Below are 16,439 nucleotides of genomic sequence, written 5' to 3'. Positions count from 1 at the left end.
GCAGCATGCATAACTTTTGTCTCCTATCACACCAAACACAGTCAACCCTCTCGCTTTCTATGCTTAAGCAAATACTTACTCTACATTTTGTAAAGCTTCCACCAACTGCGTTTTCTGATCAGGCGCCATGCGAGCAAACACGGTGCCATGCAGCACGAGCTGGAAGAGAGGAGAGTTCTTAATGCTCACAGGGCAAAGTCTGTTCACCATTGAAAGTACCCATACTCAAGTAAAATGCTCACCTTGGGTACCAGGTCCTGAAAATGCTCCAAAATCACCGCAAATGACTTCCCATTCATTGCAAAATGGTATTTTGTCATCTGGAGATCCTCAAGGCTTTCATGGACCAATTTAACTGGAATATCCTATCAAAAGTAGTTTAATACACCAGCTGTAATGCATTACACAGATACCTTGCCATTTCAAGCTAATACTCAGAGGGGTATTCCTACAGATCCCACACAAGCGAAGGTTTGTAAGAATGTCACTTGAAAAAATCCTCATATAATGAAAACACTTACTTATTACTAAGAAAATGTGGTTAAATGTTTCAACTACAAGCAGCTAGAAAAGTCTTAACAGATTGAAATGTTGGGAAAAAGCCCTGTCTCCTGCACAAGTGAAATGTCAAATGTCATATCACAGTTGAAAAACTACCTCCCTCAGCTGCTTTACTAGTCTTTGGTATTTGAACATCTGAAAGTTAACTACTATATCAATTCTGAATTGACACTTAACAGAAGATTTATTTAATGGAATAACATAAAAAGAACACTAACTGCTTACACTCTAAGGGCAAAATATAGTCATGTTACCTCTGAGTTTATGGCTGGTGATGAACTAGTGCATTTTGCGAGGGTATCTGCATAATGCCAGTTGATCCTGGCAGCCTGCCCATCCTTTGGAGGTAGTGCTTCAGCAATAATGACCTTATCCTGAGGTAGAATCATTCCACAGTCTCTGGCCACAGAGATAGCAGTTAACATGTTATCCCCTGTTAAACAATTGCATTTAAAAGGGTTTCAGTCAGAAAAGAATCAATCATACACTGATATTCCCCATAAGAGAAAAGCTAACAAAGCCAGTTTAGAACTAGGAGGAGGACTGCCCCACGTACCAGTGACAACCTCAGAGCAAACCAAGCCTACAGACAACAATCAAAGCCTACCAGGCAAACCCCCTACCCTAGAAATTTTGTGTGCTGCTTGGAGTCATAAAGATCTCTTATTGACCAAATCTTAGTGTATATGGAAAATCAGGCAGAAAACATGCAGCCATTTAAAATACTGCTTTTTACACAGTCACAGAACATGCAAACACAGAGTTGTATTGCTAGCCTAGCAAAACACTCCAAAATCACACCACCTGTGATTTAAAAAGCCAACACATATTGTATGGAAAACACTGAGCACAGACACCTAGCACACTTACAAGGACCTAAGTCATTCTCCCCAAAAAAATCCAATGCAAAGTGACTTTTCATAGTATAAATCAAAATGGTAGGGACCCTCAGGACATCCAGTCCAACCTCCTGCTCAAAGCGAGTTCAATCATAAAATTAGAGCAGGACTTTCCCTTAGCCTAATTTGGAAGACTTCTAAGGGTTTTCATCCTCCAATTCAGTATCAAGTAGCTTGTTAACAGAGCTAGGGAGCAGAAACTATGAAGTGGAATTAGAGCCTCTTCTGGTTTCTCTGACGTACCAAGCAACTTGCACCCAAAAAGAAATAAATTAGTGTCTGAATACTTTCGTAAGTTTCTAAACTTCCCTGTTGCTATAAACACAGTGTAAGCCTACTGACCCTAAAATTTGACTTCATACACCATAATTAGAACAAGACCAAGAAGAGATTGACCTTTGAGTATGTTTACATGCTAACCTGTAACCATGACAGTGCGAATGTTGGCTTTATGCAAATCTTCAAGTACAGCAGGGGTTTCTTGCTTTAACTTGTTTTGCATTATTATTAACCCCATAAAATCCATGTTGCTTTCAATAGCATCTCTGATGAAAAAGAGACAAGGAAGAGATTATAAGATTTACAATTATTAGATGAAGCCTTAAAAGCCTGATTTTCTGCTTATTAAAGAGGAATGTGTGGTTTTTTACCCATGAAGTAATTTGCTTTATAAAAAGTGATGTGAGAGATACCATCACAATAATTTACACTTATTTCCCTTGTTTTAATTGAAAACCAGTGTGAGAAAATGTTGTTTCCTCTCAAGCAAAATTTTCAGTTTCTTCCACGAGAATGCCTTCTAAAGGAAATGACAGTCTCAAAAAGGTTATAGCTAGAAAACATGCTCTGAAACTAACTGCATTCACAGGCCAAATATTAAGATATGTTTAGAGTGCACATCTTTGTTTTCCAAATTAGCTGAACCTTAACATAAAAGCCACCACATTATGTTACAAAGGCATGTAAGATTAACAGGCACTAGCTAATTAAACAGAGAAACTACTTAACTTTGGTTTACATTAAGAAGTTGGCGTATTTACAGGTCTTGGGTATTCTACTGCTACTGTAAATTTTCACACCTGAAACTGGAAAACTCATTTCTCTACTTTGCCAAATGTTCACCTCATACACAGGGCTGATACAAAAGAATACAGTCAAAGCTGGCATTTTCATAGCTATGCTACATATTCAAACACTGTGGGAAAGATTACATTATTCACAAAACTAGGCTCAGCTGAAAAATAACTAACAGGAGGTACTACTCTTTGAAGGAAGAAACCTTTCTACCTCCCAAACCTCTGATAAGCTCTGCAATGTGAAAATGGACATGCTGCCTTTAGAAGACAAAGAAACTGCATCAAACATGCACAGGAGGATTTCACCTACTTGCTGTTATCCTTAATAAACAAAGATGACATAAGTATGTGCAAGTAAAGAAATCAGATGAGGTTTACTGCCACAATAGTGTACATTGGACATAATGAAAATAATATTCCAGTTCATTTCCAGCTTAAAGATCATCCTCTGAATTCACTTTATTGCAGAAAAAAACTTCCGTATCTTAAATGTCCAGGCCACAACTAAAGGATGCACAGAACTATGTATGTCAAGACAGAAGAAAGCTAAACAAGAGTAGTAATTAATTTAAACAAAAATACACATTACATATTAATTCAAAGCATGCAGCTTTTAAAGCCTGTTACTTATTAAAAAAGTGAAGTCACTCTTACCTGCTAATAGTCTGGACTTTGTGCCACGTAAGCTTAGACTCCAGTTTTCTGTGAGCAAGAGCAATAACTCGGAAGCCCTGCTTAGTATATTCTTCCAGGACATGCTCAAAGTCAACAGGAACTTTAGAAAGATCAAGTTTAGAGTTATTAAAGTATTCATCTTTCAGCTGAGCTATAGAAGAAATAAAAATAGTTTGTCCCTTTACCTGTTTCCTGCTTACACAAGCTGGCAATCACTTCTGGGGCACCTTTCATGTAAGCATCCATTCTCTTTTCCCCTAGAACCCTGGCTATTACACACATGCGCTGCAACACGGAGGAAAACGGAAACTGGCGCACAATTCCAATTTCATACCCAGTCTGTGTCACACAGGAAGGAAGGAAGAAAAGGGTTACATCCACATACATCTTAAGAAAAATAGGTATGTTCCTAATGGAAAAGTGTACTTACCGACAGCTCAAACAATTCCTGAAAAAAAAAAAAATACAGTCACCCTAAATATCAATTTTAAGTATTTCTTAGGCTACAAATTATTTCAACATAAATCAGTAAATGAACCTGCACAGCATTCTTGGTATCAAGTCCTATTGTATTTTCAATGGATTTCATAAAAGCTAAACATAAATATGCAGCATCTGTTTAATATCCTTTACTTTAAGTGAGACACAGTAGAACTGCAGAGCTTGATTTCTTTATTAGAATTTGCAAGACCCTTCATAGTCCAAACCATCTGTTTAGCCTTTGTGAAAGACTGAAGTACAATGGTGTTTCAGAATGAGGCCACGATTATTAAGTATATTCCCCCAAAAATCATGTAGTAAGTTTCAAGAATGTTCAGATGTCAACTACTGCACAGTAATTGCTGCTGTGCATGTGACACTGACCTCTGAACAAAAGAAAGACATTTTTATGTACTACAAAATATGACTCATACAGATGAACTGACCTGTTATACTCTCCCACTACCCTGTGATAATCTGGATATACATTCACATGCTTAAAATTCCCCTTCGTGAAATATTTAAAAATACTTCAAAATACAGTAGAAGGAACTTTTAAATCTGCTAAGTACATTTTGTTTTTTTTACTCAGCACTTAATATATCTCTAAGGTACAAAAGTGGCAGAATTCCACACCACACAGTGACGTTAACAAATGACTGTTTTAACTGAAACTGCAAGGTGAGCACACCTAAGCACCCCATTAACACAGTAGGAATTTGGTAACAACACCAATATTAAAAGGTGTAAGCTCAAAAAGCATTACTGTACTTTATAACCAGTCTGTAAAGGTAATAATGCTGACACTGTTTGCTCACCTTGAAAGTGGCATATACTGATCCACTACCTTCAACAACAATTTAAACATGTTTGTGTCTTTGCCATCAAAACCCTCACAGTTCTGATCCTGTTTCAGTTTTATCAGCCAGAACCACAGCATACAGTAAAATGTGTTTCTTTAAATCAATTGTTTTGAGTTTTTATACCATTTCTTGATCTGTGGCTTGCTTGGATTCTGGGGAAAGTTGTTTTGAAGGTCGAACCACTGTCGGCATGATTCGATTATGAAGGGCTGTTTCCTCTTCAGTTGCTTCTTCTAAAATCTGTATTTTAAAAAAAAAATCAACTAATTTATACATTCATTAACTTTGACTTGCTCATAATGCAATTTTCAGGGAAAAAACCAGCACTTACCCATCCTATTGCTTCAAACATCTTCAAATCAAGTGGATCCCCAGAAAGTACCCCTTCAATTTTTGTAAGGGAATGACAAGTTGCCATGCAAGCAACAAACTCTGACTTCAGCAAGCTCTCACTGCAAGCCCTCTCTTCCGGCAAAAGGAAACTGAAACAATGAAGTAATAACATACTTAGCACTGTAATTATTTATTATGAGCCATTTCAAAAGGTTTGTTTAGATTAACAGAAGAAAATTGACTGCACAAGTCCCTTCACTTGTATTTTCACACATCACAGAAAACAAATTAGGACTCTGGGCTGGAATCTTCAGAAACCATCACAACTTCTTCCTCCTTCAAACACTGAGTGTTCATTCCCTGTCTAGTTTGATCTCTCATACAAAGCCCTCTTATCACTTTGTACTTAACTTAATTAGCTAATTCAGCTAATAAGATAATTCATTTTAGCAGCCTGAAAAGTCATCGCTTAGGAGGACAGGATTAAAGAAACATGCAACAGTATCTGCAACAGTTTTGCAGTATGACCCTAATGAGGTCTCAGACGCTAACAAATAAAATTCTACTTCAGCTTTGCTGGGGAGTTGTAACTCGCACTACACCTAAACCACAGTTTAAGTGGCATTCCTACAGCTCATTACAGAAATGTAAACATATATGAGCTCACACTGAATTTTCTATTCTATTCTGCTGAAGCTGTTACACTACAACTGAGTATCATATTTACTATCAGCTCTGAGCTCATCCTTACCGAGCATTTTCCACCCGCTGAATTCCCCAAAGATCCAAGCCATCCTCAGTAAGTGTGCCAGTCTGCAAAAGAGACCAAGGGGCATGGCATGAAGAAAAAGCCTACAGAAATAAATTATCTTCAGGCAAAGCAAAAATTAACAGCTATTTAAGCTAATTGCACTTGAACAATATATTTTCTTTTGTTTTCACATACAAATCAAGACTACGGGACAGAAAATACAGTATAATACTTGCTTTTTGCTAGTAACTAAGTTCCAAGCTTGTTAAATAACTTTAAAAAACATTCAAAGCAGTCATGCCCCTCACTAGAGACAGGACAAATTAAAATCCCAAGATTTTAAGGGTCTATTTAATCACCAATATACATCATCTCAATATCCAGGGACTGGGAACAATGGAAAACAGGGACTAAACCATTAGTACTACCTTACATAGTTAGAACAGTAACTGAAATGTATTTACAAATGAAATAATACATTTAGTATCAGATTTTATCTCAAATAATAAGTATAAGGAGGAAAATAAATTTTATCTAGGAAACAGCCAACAGCAAAGAATCCTGACTAGCAGCATTACTCTTTCACTCATGTTTTGTTGAGGAATATTAACAAAATGTGCTCACTCAGCTTTTCATTGAAATGAGTAAAAATGAGAAAAAGTCTGACTCCACACTGAGCTCTTCAGAAGCTTGTGCTCTAAATAAAGCTGTTAGTAAGCCTCTACTCTCACATTTCTGACGTGCCAGTAGTTAAGATGAGACTTGGAAGTCTTAAGGTAAGAAAGCAGCTCTATTACAACTTTTTAGAGAAGATTAAATTAAGAGACTTAACAGATGGTAAACACTGAATATTTGGAAGCTAACAGATCACAAATGATCTAACTTATATGAAAAGTAATGCATTTTCCTTTTTTGCCTACACAAATTCCCTTTTCTAAGACAATGCCCCTCCAGGTGGCAAGTTTTCAAAATTCACCTAACCTTATCAAAACACACAAGGTTCAGCTGGCCACAAATATTTATCCTTTGTGGGCTGATGCAGAAGATGCCAATTTTTTTCAACCTTCTTTGTGCATAAACGATGCCAGCAGTCATAGCAGCAGGGAGTGCTGGAGGCACCGTGATAGTGATAATGTCAAGAGACTCGATGATGATGGTACGAGCTGGAACCTGCAACAGAGGTCAGAGTTAAAGAACAAGAACTCACTGCTTACAGATTCACTATCCCACTGAAGTGCTACCAAGAGCAAAACCCACACATTGTTCTAGACTGCCCAGAAATTTAGCACAATCTTCACCCACCATCAGCAACCACAATAATCCAGTCCTAAATTATCCACAATGCATAACTTCAAATTTGCACTTTATCCCCTGGAAATATATTACTTTAAAACATTAGCTGAATAATGCAGAATTTTTTGAGAGGAAAAAAAAACAAACCAAAAAAGTTAACAGTTATCAGGTTATTTTTTGATAAGGATTTTTTTGCCTGCAGTATGTTTTAGATGTGCTGTATCCTATTTTTTCCAACTGTATATAAGTCAGATAGTAATCTTACATATAACAAAGATAAAAATCTAGTAACTGGATCAAGAGAAATCAAGGTAAACTCAAATTTCTCTGTAAGATATTCAAATTCTGCTTCTGTGCTGAATTTTATTCTCAGTAACCTCTCATTTCATTGATATAAAACAGAGCAAAAAAAATTCACTTTAAATCAAATTGCTTCTCATCATCTTAAGTGTGATGGAAGTCATGGTCACCCTTTTCTAAAATAAGGCAATTCTGGACCAGAAATGAAAACATACCTCATTTAAGATGCTATTGACAATTGTGTAAAGAAACCCAATGCCTGCCACCACCACCAGAGACAGGAGAAACAAATAGGCATCTCTGTAGAGCTTAAAATCAGTTGGCTTTGGATACAGTATGGAACGAACAAGCTGTCCTTTAGCAGTACTAAAGCCTAGAAATAAAAAAGGAGTTAAGTTATTAAAAGTATAAACAAAAGCAAAGCTATTCAAATATATTAAAAACCTCAATAAAACCCTCAAGCTACTAATTTCATTACAACTGTGTCTCAATATCCATAGCAGATGTTTTGCAATACTGTAATTAAGGTGCTTTAAAAATGTACATGCACATCCTACTAAAGAGCTTCTCTCCTATGGCAAGGACATGCAGCTGATACAACAAACCCCTCCTCAGCAGCAGCAAATCCTCACATGGTTTGGCCTGGCAGAGTTTGTTGTAGTGCATTTTCTCCCTCACAGTGCAGAGCTAGTGGGTATATTTATTATCTAATTAAGCTAGTCCTTGCAAAAAGAAAATTAAGATACTCAGAATCTAACACTACATGCTTAAATGGCAAGTCTCCATAAGGTCCCTTGACAGCCAGAATGAAAGATTCAAAAAATCTGCAATGCAGGGAGTCATCTTCTGGAGAAATCTACCTCTTGATGGCATTTTGACAACTAAACTAGGAGACTACCCTTCTAAAGGTCTTACAGTTGAACAACCAACAGATATCCCAAGGTCCTCCTTGAACCTTTGCCTCGATGTTTAAAGAGGCCAACATTAATGCCCAATTTTGTGTACCCAAAACATTTTCCATCTGCTTAGACTTCGAAGTCTATTACTACAACCCAACATCAATGCCAGGTCTTCTGGCATTAGTGACAGCTCCCTGACAGCTTCTCAGTCTGCAAGCCACCACTGCAAAGGCTGAGTCCTCCACTCTGACATTTGGCATACAGGATTTTACCAAAACAGAGCAACTAAGGCATCACTCTTCAAGTGGAAGAGAGGAAAATGCATGAAGCGTCCAGGTTTTGAATCTGCTACTGCAGAATACAAACCATGGGCCTGTTCAGAGCAGTTCACCGTGTCTGTATGTACTTGAGAATTTAGCAATGAGCATTTTGTAATTCAACATAGTGGTCAATAAAAAATCAGAACTATTTCTACTTTTTTTCACATGGTTTTGCAGAAGGTTCTGTAGCTACACAGGATAGAGCACATCAGGATAAAGCAAAATAATAAATGAAAACCTCATGGGATGTCTTTGGAACACACTGGATGTACAGATAACTTTAGTGGACAGTTCTGTTCTCTAAAGCAAAATAACCAGTTTTGAATTCTTTTCAATTACAAACAGGAGCTACAATGGCATCCATCAACTGAGTTTTAGGAGGAAAGAAATGAATACATTTTATGTGTATTTCAGCTGTAACATCAAACATGTCAAGTTAAAGGCTTAACTTGAAGAGTACTATGAGTATAGTCCCAGCAGCTCAATCTTATATCCTGGTTTATAAAAAGATTAGGACTACATGCCTCTGCACACAACCATATAGAGATCTGTTCTCCTAGATCTTTTAAGGACTAAATTTTAAAGTACCTTCAATTTTGTGGCATTTCCCTCCCTCATATAAAAAGGATTTTTTCTGGTATCTCAGTGTGAGAGTATTACTTTAGTTCTTACTATCAGACATCTTAGGAGCAAGAAGCTACAAGTGCTGTGACATCTATCCAGTTCTGTGGAGAGGGAAATTCCCTACTTGCCTAAAAACTGTTCCTGTAAACCAGACAGGAGAACAGAGGATGTTTTATCACTTTGCTCCTCTCTCTATACATAGCCACAGCAGGAAAAGCACGTTTGTGCATACATAAAACCTGAATAAAGTCCATAGAGCAGAATTCATCAAGTTTACAACAGGAGCTAACTCGGACCTGCCATGGGCAAAGAACAGTTTACCAACTTCCAATGTCAGGGCAGCAAGACTCAGTGTGCTGGGAGCAATTACAATGCTCCTTGTAAGAGTTACAGACCATGGTATCAGACTTAAAAAAAAAAGTACTATCCTTCCTGCAGAGCAGAAGTAACAGGCCTTCAGCAGCTCATTTCTGTTGCTGTTTGGGCTCACTTTGTTGTACATGCACACCAGGCTGGGCACAGGAAATTTATTTAAGAAACAAAACAAATTGAGATGGATATTATTAAAGGGCAGATGTGTTCAAGGGAAGGAAAATATCTCTTTGAAAGATAAGACTAATAAAAGCCTCAAGAAAGAGAATAAAACAAAAAGTCATAACTTTTACTTCTAAAGCAGAGTAACTGAAGGTGAAAAGAATACACCAGAGTTAAGAAGCAGCTAATTAGGATGAAGTTATTTGTTGGAAAATTTGCTTTAAGTAGCAGTCTAATCAATGCAGTCCAAATTCTTCTATCTAATTCTATTGTACCTAGATTATACCTTGCATTCATTTATTTTGTGGTAATTTTCTTAAGATGATCTTTGTAAAGCAGAATCCCACAATTGTACTGGCCTGTACAACTGGTTTTCATAAAATATCTGTATTAATTAACCCCAAATCTCTAACATATGAATTAGCATTTGTGTAGACAGATCAAATTCATTTTTTAAGCAAATGTTATGTACTTTGAAATAAGTATAGGCAAAGATAAACATTTGGCATGAATGACTGTTAAAACAGCTGTTCCCCACTACCCACCCAATCTGATGGTATGCCACACCTTTTCCAAGAGGCACACGCAGTTCAACCAACGCACTATAAAACAATATCAAAAGGACATGAAAACCTATTCAAATAAGTTTCAAATTGATGCTGAAGACTGGTTCACTTTCTTGCTTGCCAACTGTTAATCTTCAGACCATCATCCGGTTTTATTATGGTTTTAAGACTTTGATCAAGCTATTTGGGGTATATTCCTTTACCCAAGCTTAGCAGTATCAGCCAGTTGACACACACCAACAAACGGGAGTAGTTCATTAACAAGGGATAAACCCAACAATCAATACCTGTTCTCACTACCAGAGCTTTGACCAACTCTCCAGTGTAGAACCGGGTCTGAATGACATTGGTTCCACAGAACAGCGTGTGCCGCTTGTGCACTTCGGGACTGTAGATCTCATCTCCCACTGCTTTTGGATATTCCGAAGGATTTGGCAGATTAATCTTTGTCACAGGAACACTTTCACCTTAAGGGAAAGAAAGTCTCTAAGCAAGATCAAAGAAGAACAGACATTTTTTCATTCACAGCTGTGAGTAGAATAATATAATCTCACTCCACCAGCATGCAGGCAGACTTATGGAAGTAATCTTCCTTTCAGCATATTATTAGGTAGTCCCTCACCTATTAGCCTCAGCTCAGCAGAGTCCTTACCCAAATGCTATTTAACTCTATTCCTTATTCACCAATACAGCTTTTATGCCCCTTACTTCAAATCACACAGATGTAAAACAGAGTTCATTAAACAAAACCAAGACAAGCTTCCTTCTCTTGCTGAAAAACATCACCCCATCTTTACTCAGAAAAACTAGAAGCTGAAGAAAATTACTCTCACCTCCTTTGGTGACCAAGTGCACTCAAGCTAGGGCTGCAATCAATTTTTATCAGTTGCTAGCAGCAGCAAGAGGATCAAGTATATTCAAAAAAACTGAATATGACAGAACACAATCTCTGAACTACAATCTTCTAAAGGCTGTCAATTTGGACAGATTATCCTAAGAGTAACAAAAAGTCCATTCTAGTCACTGAAGCTGTCCTTTAAATATATCAGATCCCTGACTTCAGAGTATGCAGGCACAACTTGAGATAATAATTTGTGGTTTTAAATACAGCAGAACATTCCATTCACTACCTTCATTTTTGGAAGAAGCTAAAAAGTTTGGGCAAAAAATTTTCTGAAGAAGCAGGCTTCAGAACTCCATCTGCACTGAGAACACCAAGTCAAGAGGCAGGAAGACAAACTATCAAGGAGAAATCTTTTTAACAAGAAACCATCATTCATTTTTGAAGTTTCCAAGCAGTATTGGGGTAGCTGTTGCAGATAAGCAGGACACAAGTATGTAAGTTCTTAGGAACATGTCTAATTGTAAGAACATACACATCTCAAACAAAACAAACATATCCACTTCTGCTAAAACATACTTCAAGTAAGAAGCCACACTTATTTAGTATAAACTAATACATTTAGCCATGCAGCACTGTGTATGAAGTTTACTTTACCTGTTAGCATACTTTCATTTACAATGCAAGTCCCACTGAGCAGTACTGCATCACAGGGCATAATTGTCCCATTGGATGGAATCAACATGGTATCTCCAGGCACGAGGTCGGTGGAAAGGATTTCTTCTATTTCTGAATATTAAAACACAAACAAGTTTACTTGAAAACAGCCACCGTCTACAACACCTGATAAAGATCCTCACATCCAAGATCCAGGTGGTGACAAATAAGACTATACTTCATTTCATTAATGGCATGAAGTGATTTTAAACATATACAGAAAAAGCCATTGATTTGCTCCAATTCCACCACAGATTAAACTAAACTCCAGAGCACACAGATAGAGTTCATCATGACAAATGAAAGGAATCAAGCTTATACAAAAGATATTAACAATTAGCTACAGTGTAACTTCAGTATAAAGACATGAGTCCAACAGAAATGTATGTCTTAAAAAACAATACCATGCATCACAACCTTTTGGATACCACACCTTTAACTGCTGTGGTATCCAAATCAGCAGAAGTTCAGAAATCATCTTGCAGTCCTTGTTGGCTAACAAATTGTAATGGAGACCCAACACATGCACATCTTTAAGTCAAGAAAAAAACTAGAATGACAATTACATAAGTGGGATGGTAGAGAATGAGAAACAGCAAAAGGACAAGCACCTAATCTAGAACAAACCTGACACTCACTGAAAATACCATCTAGAAGACTAACCCTGAACACATTACACTAAATCCCACTTTGAACTCCTTTTCCCATGCAATTTTGCTAAGGAATGCAAGCATTTCAAGAAGAGATGCAGAACCACTTTACACTCACACTTCACGAACAATTTAAATTCAACCTTCCATGCCACCTGTGAAATTTACCTTGGTTTCCTCTGCAGACAGAGACCCTTACAATGCTGTGAGCTGCTACCATGTCATGTAACATAACATATTGCTGCAAAGGGGAGAAAAGTTCATTATTCAAAAGCACAGCTTGTCTTCTTCTAAATGCACATTCTAGCTCCACAGTTAAAAGTGATGAGATTCTCTACTAATGTTCTTTAACAACAAAATGCGACTCAAAACATTCACTTGAACACAGTTTAGAAAACTTATGGGCAAATAAAGTTTGAGTGCATCAACCTGTACAGGCTCCTATTTTTAACAGCATTCTGGAAGCAAATATACACTATCATGCAAAATCTTATAAAATCATTAACATAAAAAAGTAAAAGCTGCAGTGATTGTATGAACTTGAATTAAGGTAAAAGTTGTTTGGGTTTTTTTGGCTCTGGTCTGAATTCAGAGATTGCAATTTAAGGATAATTACTACTTTGATTTCCATCAGCTAAGTCTACAGAGAAAATCAAATCACCAATTTAACAATCCACACATTTCACTGGTGCTCAATTCTGCAGGGCCTTTTCAAACAAGAAAACAATGCAAGATGGAAACACTACTGTCAATAAAACTTGGTACATAAACTTGTGTCCGGGTTTTATTTAAGCAAGGTAGTGTTTCTGTTATCTGAGGCCAACCTATTGTCTGCAAAAGTCTCAAAGAAAACTAAAAATCTTTCAGCTCCAAGAGGAAAAATGCATAACAGTATTCTACCTGTATAGCTCTGGAAAATTCTTAAAGATTTGCAGGCAATTTCACAACAAAATAAGAAAATCAGTAAGAAACCAAAAAGATGCCTCTATTTTCTTTGAGCTTACCTTTCTAATGGTGTAGAGTGAGCTAACAATGGATATTACAGACATAATCACAATTGCTAATGCATAGTAGTGATACTCATCAGTGATCCACAGTATCACACTGAACAACTGGAAAATGTAAAAAGGGTTGAGAACCTAGAAGAGTGACAGAACATTCAAGTTAAACCAAAAGGTCACATGTGTTCTCCATCAGAACAAAGTTGAAATTATCCTCCTCCAGGGAGGAGACAGTTTCAGTTCCTTATACATAATTTTTGTTTGGTTTGCCAAAATGATCCTTTTTTTCACTACTTCCTCAAAAGCACAGTTCTCACTAAAATAATATACAAATACAGACTTTGAAGACTGCATGCATTTTCCCCTACACCTCAAAACAAGGAAATGGGAATATTGCATGCACCTTAAGTGACAATTCTTAAACCAACTGGGATGTTATTTTCTATTTCTTCTTAATAAATGCCCTGCTACCTTCAGTTCTTACTCTGCTTGATCAGATTAGAGAGTTTCTTTGTCCAAAAGTTCTACTGTGCATTATTATAGCACACAGATAACAAACCAGCTATTGAAATCCACCTAATACAAGGAAAATGGAACAAATCCAACAGAAGTATATACAACACCATATTTGATTTGCTGCATATGTTGTAATATATAATCCCTGAGCTCCTCATGGAGAACACAGTAATTTCATGTTTTAAATTAACTACAAAAAATAAATAAGATGCTGAGCCTTTCAAAGAATTCTGGCATGTTTTCTAATGTCTTTACTAAGGCACCAGGCAGTGAACTCTGGAGAGCTTGTAGCTGGGGCTTCTTTGATCCTTAGCTCTAAGGAGAGCTGGAGAGCTCAAAAAAATTGTCCATATGATTTTGTTTTACAATGCTGGGCTCTAGGGGAAGGTTTCCAATTGCACTTGAAGCAACTTTCAATGATATACCTTTTGTCTTTAATTTGTTAAAGAAAAGATTTTACCTCCTTAACCAGAAGCTTAAAAATGGAAGGCACTTTCACAGCAATTTCATTTACTCCATAGAATGCTTTCCTGCATTAAAAAAGAAAAATACAAAAAAAAGTTAAGATTTTTAATAGGAGTCTTACTGATGTCAAAGTAATTCCACTAATGATAAAGTATAACATGTCCTTAAATCTGTAACTCTCTTCTTATTTATCATAGTTTCAAAAAGTGCTTTTCAGAAAACATTTACCTAGTGAGATGTTCCAATACAAAGATAATCATTTTATACTTCCATTTAAACTGTATCTTATTTTTAGGTTCTTTCATAACAAGATTTCCCTGTAAACTCTGTATGGATCCAATGTTATTAAATATGTCATTCTGGAAGCCAGTATGTAATTCTCATTAACTTAACCTTAAACAAGTGTTAACTCTTACCCTGCAGTAAGACACTATTTTCAAGGTCCTGTATCTTAGCTTTATTCTTACAATGAAAAAAGGCAAATCATGAAAGGGGGAGCAAGAAACCAAGCTCTGATGGGATCTGAGCTGATTAAATGACAGTGACATGAAAAAGCCCTTAAAATTATCTGAGGGGAAGGTTTTTATTGTAGAAAACCACACAAATTGCCAGAAGATGAACTGATGAGCAAGCAGATGCTTCCACATTTGAACCTGCATGAAGGTCTTATTTTCAAAAAAATCAGACACTGATCACTCCATTGTCTTCTGGGCTTTTTAACACTCTGAGCACAGGTAACGAAACATAAACAATTCTTCCCTTTAAATATTACTACAATATTACCTGTAATCATGCATTCCCTTTGTCAGTCCTGTGCTGTGTTCATTATGAATTGCAGAGCAGAAGGTAGATTCATCTAGACCTCTAAGTAAAGGAAAAATCAGTAATTTATCTAAGAAACCTGATATTTAAAATTAAGTTTTCAGTGACTCAAAAGAGCTAGGTCTTTGTGAAGAGGTATACACTGTTTTACACGACAACTGCAGATACCAGTGAGACATTAAAAGCAGTCTTCTTGTTGATATATCTTACTCTGTAGGATAGTCATACCTATTTCAATCAAAATGGAGACACTTAAAAAATTAAGTAGAATACTAGCATAACCAGTATTCAAAGGCCTCTAAAAAGTGAGCAAGTTTTGTAAAACATTATATGAAATCAATATGGATTCACATTTCTTCAAATTATCTTTATTTGACTCTAAGTAGCAATGGAAGTATTTTAGAAATAATTATTAATCAATATATTAAATAAATCTATACCACAGCTATTTTGCAGCATCTTACTAACACAGTGTTATTCATGACTAGGAAAATACATTCTGTATTTTCAGTTCTTTCTTATCACCAGAAGACTGATTTTCACAGGACTTCTCCACATGCTGTGAAAGCCAATGCTGTGCTTCAGGAAATCTGCAGACATGCAGAAGCACCTGAAACATCATTATGTTTACAGCTATGGGATTGTGTTAACTATGAAACTCTGTAAATCAGATGTATGCTGCCCAATATCCAGGCATTTTCTTATGGACATACTCTGGAAGCACAGAAAAATATCATCACCTTCCAAAAGGCTTTCACAGATGCCCTGACAAAACCAGCACTATTCCACACAAATCTTTTTTTTATTGGATATCTATTACGTTATCTTTTAAAAATGATTCAGAGTTGTCCCAGTGGAAAGAAAAAAAACACCCAACTCTTTACTGTGCATATTTAGTAACAATTACTTCCATTCTCTGTAACACAAGGAAAGCTTTAAATATCCTCACTACTGCAAAGCCTAGGATCACATTTCCACCAACTGCATGTACAAGAACAGAAGACAAAAATTATGTGCCAACCTGGCCCTAGGTTTACAAAGTTTCCCTAAAACTTTTTAAGTTCAAGGATTGCAAAAATACTATCTTAGATTTAAAAATACACAAAACTCTGTTAATAGCTGTGTCTTTCCTCCCACTCTATCACAAAAAATTTTTCTTTTCCTGCAGGAAAAGAAATGTAACTGGATTTAAGGAGGGTCCCTAAATTTAAGTGCTTTATACACAAATATGCATACCTATGTGTGCAATGTCC

The 16,439-nt window shown here is 36.5% G+C and overlaps 1 protein-coding gene across 4 annotated transcripts in view; it reads right to left on the bottom strand.

The window, feature by feature from the left end:
- ATP13A3 (ATPase 13A3) overlaps nucleotides 1-16,439 on the bottom strand; it is a 58,135-nt gene that overhangs the window by 15,211 nt on the left and 26,485 nt on the right. For all 4 annotated transcript variants that reach the window (XM_069023995.1, XM_069023994.1, XM_069023996.1 and 1 more), the window contains 18 exons: nucleotides 15,148-15,228; nucleotides 14,360-14,429; nucleotides 13,387-13,521; nucleotides 12,551-12,623; nucleotides 11,673-11,804; nucleotides 10,462-10,641; nucleotides 7,447-7,604; nucleotides 6,620-6,808; nucleotides 5,639-5,700; nucleotides 4,886-5,036; nucleotides 4,678-4,794; nucleotides 3,642-3,659; nucleotides 3,397-3,550; nucleotides 3,191-3,311; nucleotides 1,881-2,005; nucleotides 816-994; nucleotides 243-365; nucleotides 80-159 (listed from right to left, as the gene is read on the bottom strand). In XM_069023995.1, coding sequence (XP_068880096.1) covers nucleotides 80-159; nucleotides 243-365; nucleotides 816-994; nucleotides 1,881-2,005; nucleotides 3,191-3,311; nucleotides 3,397-3,550; nucleotides 3,642-3,659; nucleotides 4,678-4,794; nucleotides 4,886-5,036; nucleotides 5,639-5,700; nucleotides 6,620-6,808; nucleotides 7,447-7,604; nucleotides 10,462-10,641; nucleotides 11,673-11,804; nucleotides 12,551-12,623; nucleotides 13,387-13,521; nucleotides 14,360-14,429; nucleotides 15,148-15,228 — 2,148 coding nt within the window. The remainder of the gene's footprint in view (nucleotides 1-79; nucleotides 160-242; nucleotides 366-815; nucleotides 995-1,880; nucleotides 2,006-3,190; nucleotides 3,312-3,396; nucleotides 3,551-3,641; nucleotides 3,660-4,677; nucleotides 4,795-4,885; nucleotides 5,037-5,638; nucleotides 5,701-6,619; nucleotides 6,809-7,446; nucleotides 7,605-10,461; nucleotides 10,642-11,672; nucleotides 11,805-12,550; nucleotides 12,624-13,386; nucleotides 13,522-14,359; nucleotides 14,430-15,147; nucleotides 15,229-16,439) is intronic.

The sequence above is a fragment of the Aphelocoma coerulescens genome, chromosome 9 (assembly GCF_041296385.1).
Source record: "Aphelocoma coerulescens isolate FSJ_1873_10779 chromosome 9, UR_Acoe_1.0, whole genome shotgun sequence".
NCBI lineage: Eukaryota > Metazoa > Chordata > Aves > Passeriformes > Corvidae > Aphelocoma > Aphelocoma coerulescens.
Note: the sequence above shows the minus strand (reverse complement) of the source record. Positions and strands in the feature narration are given on the sequence as shown.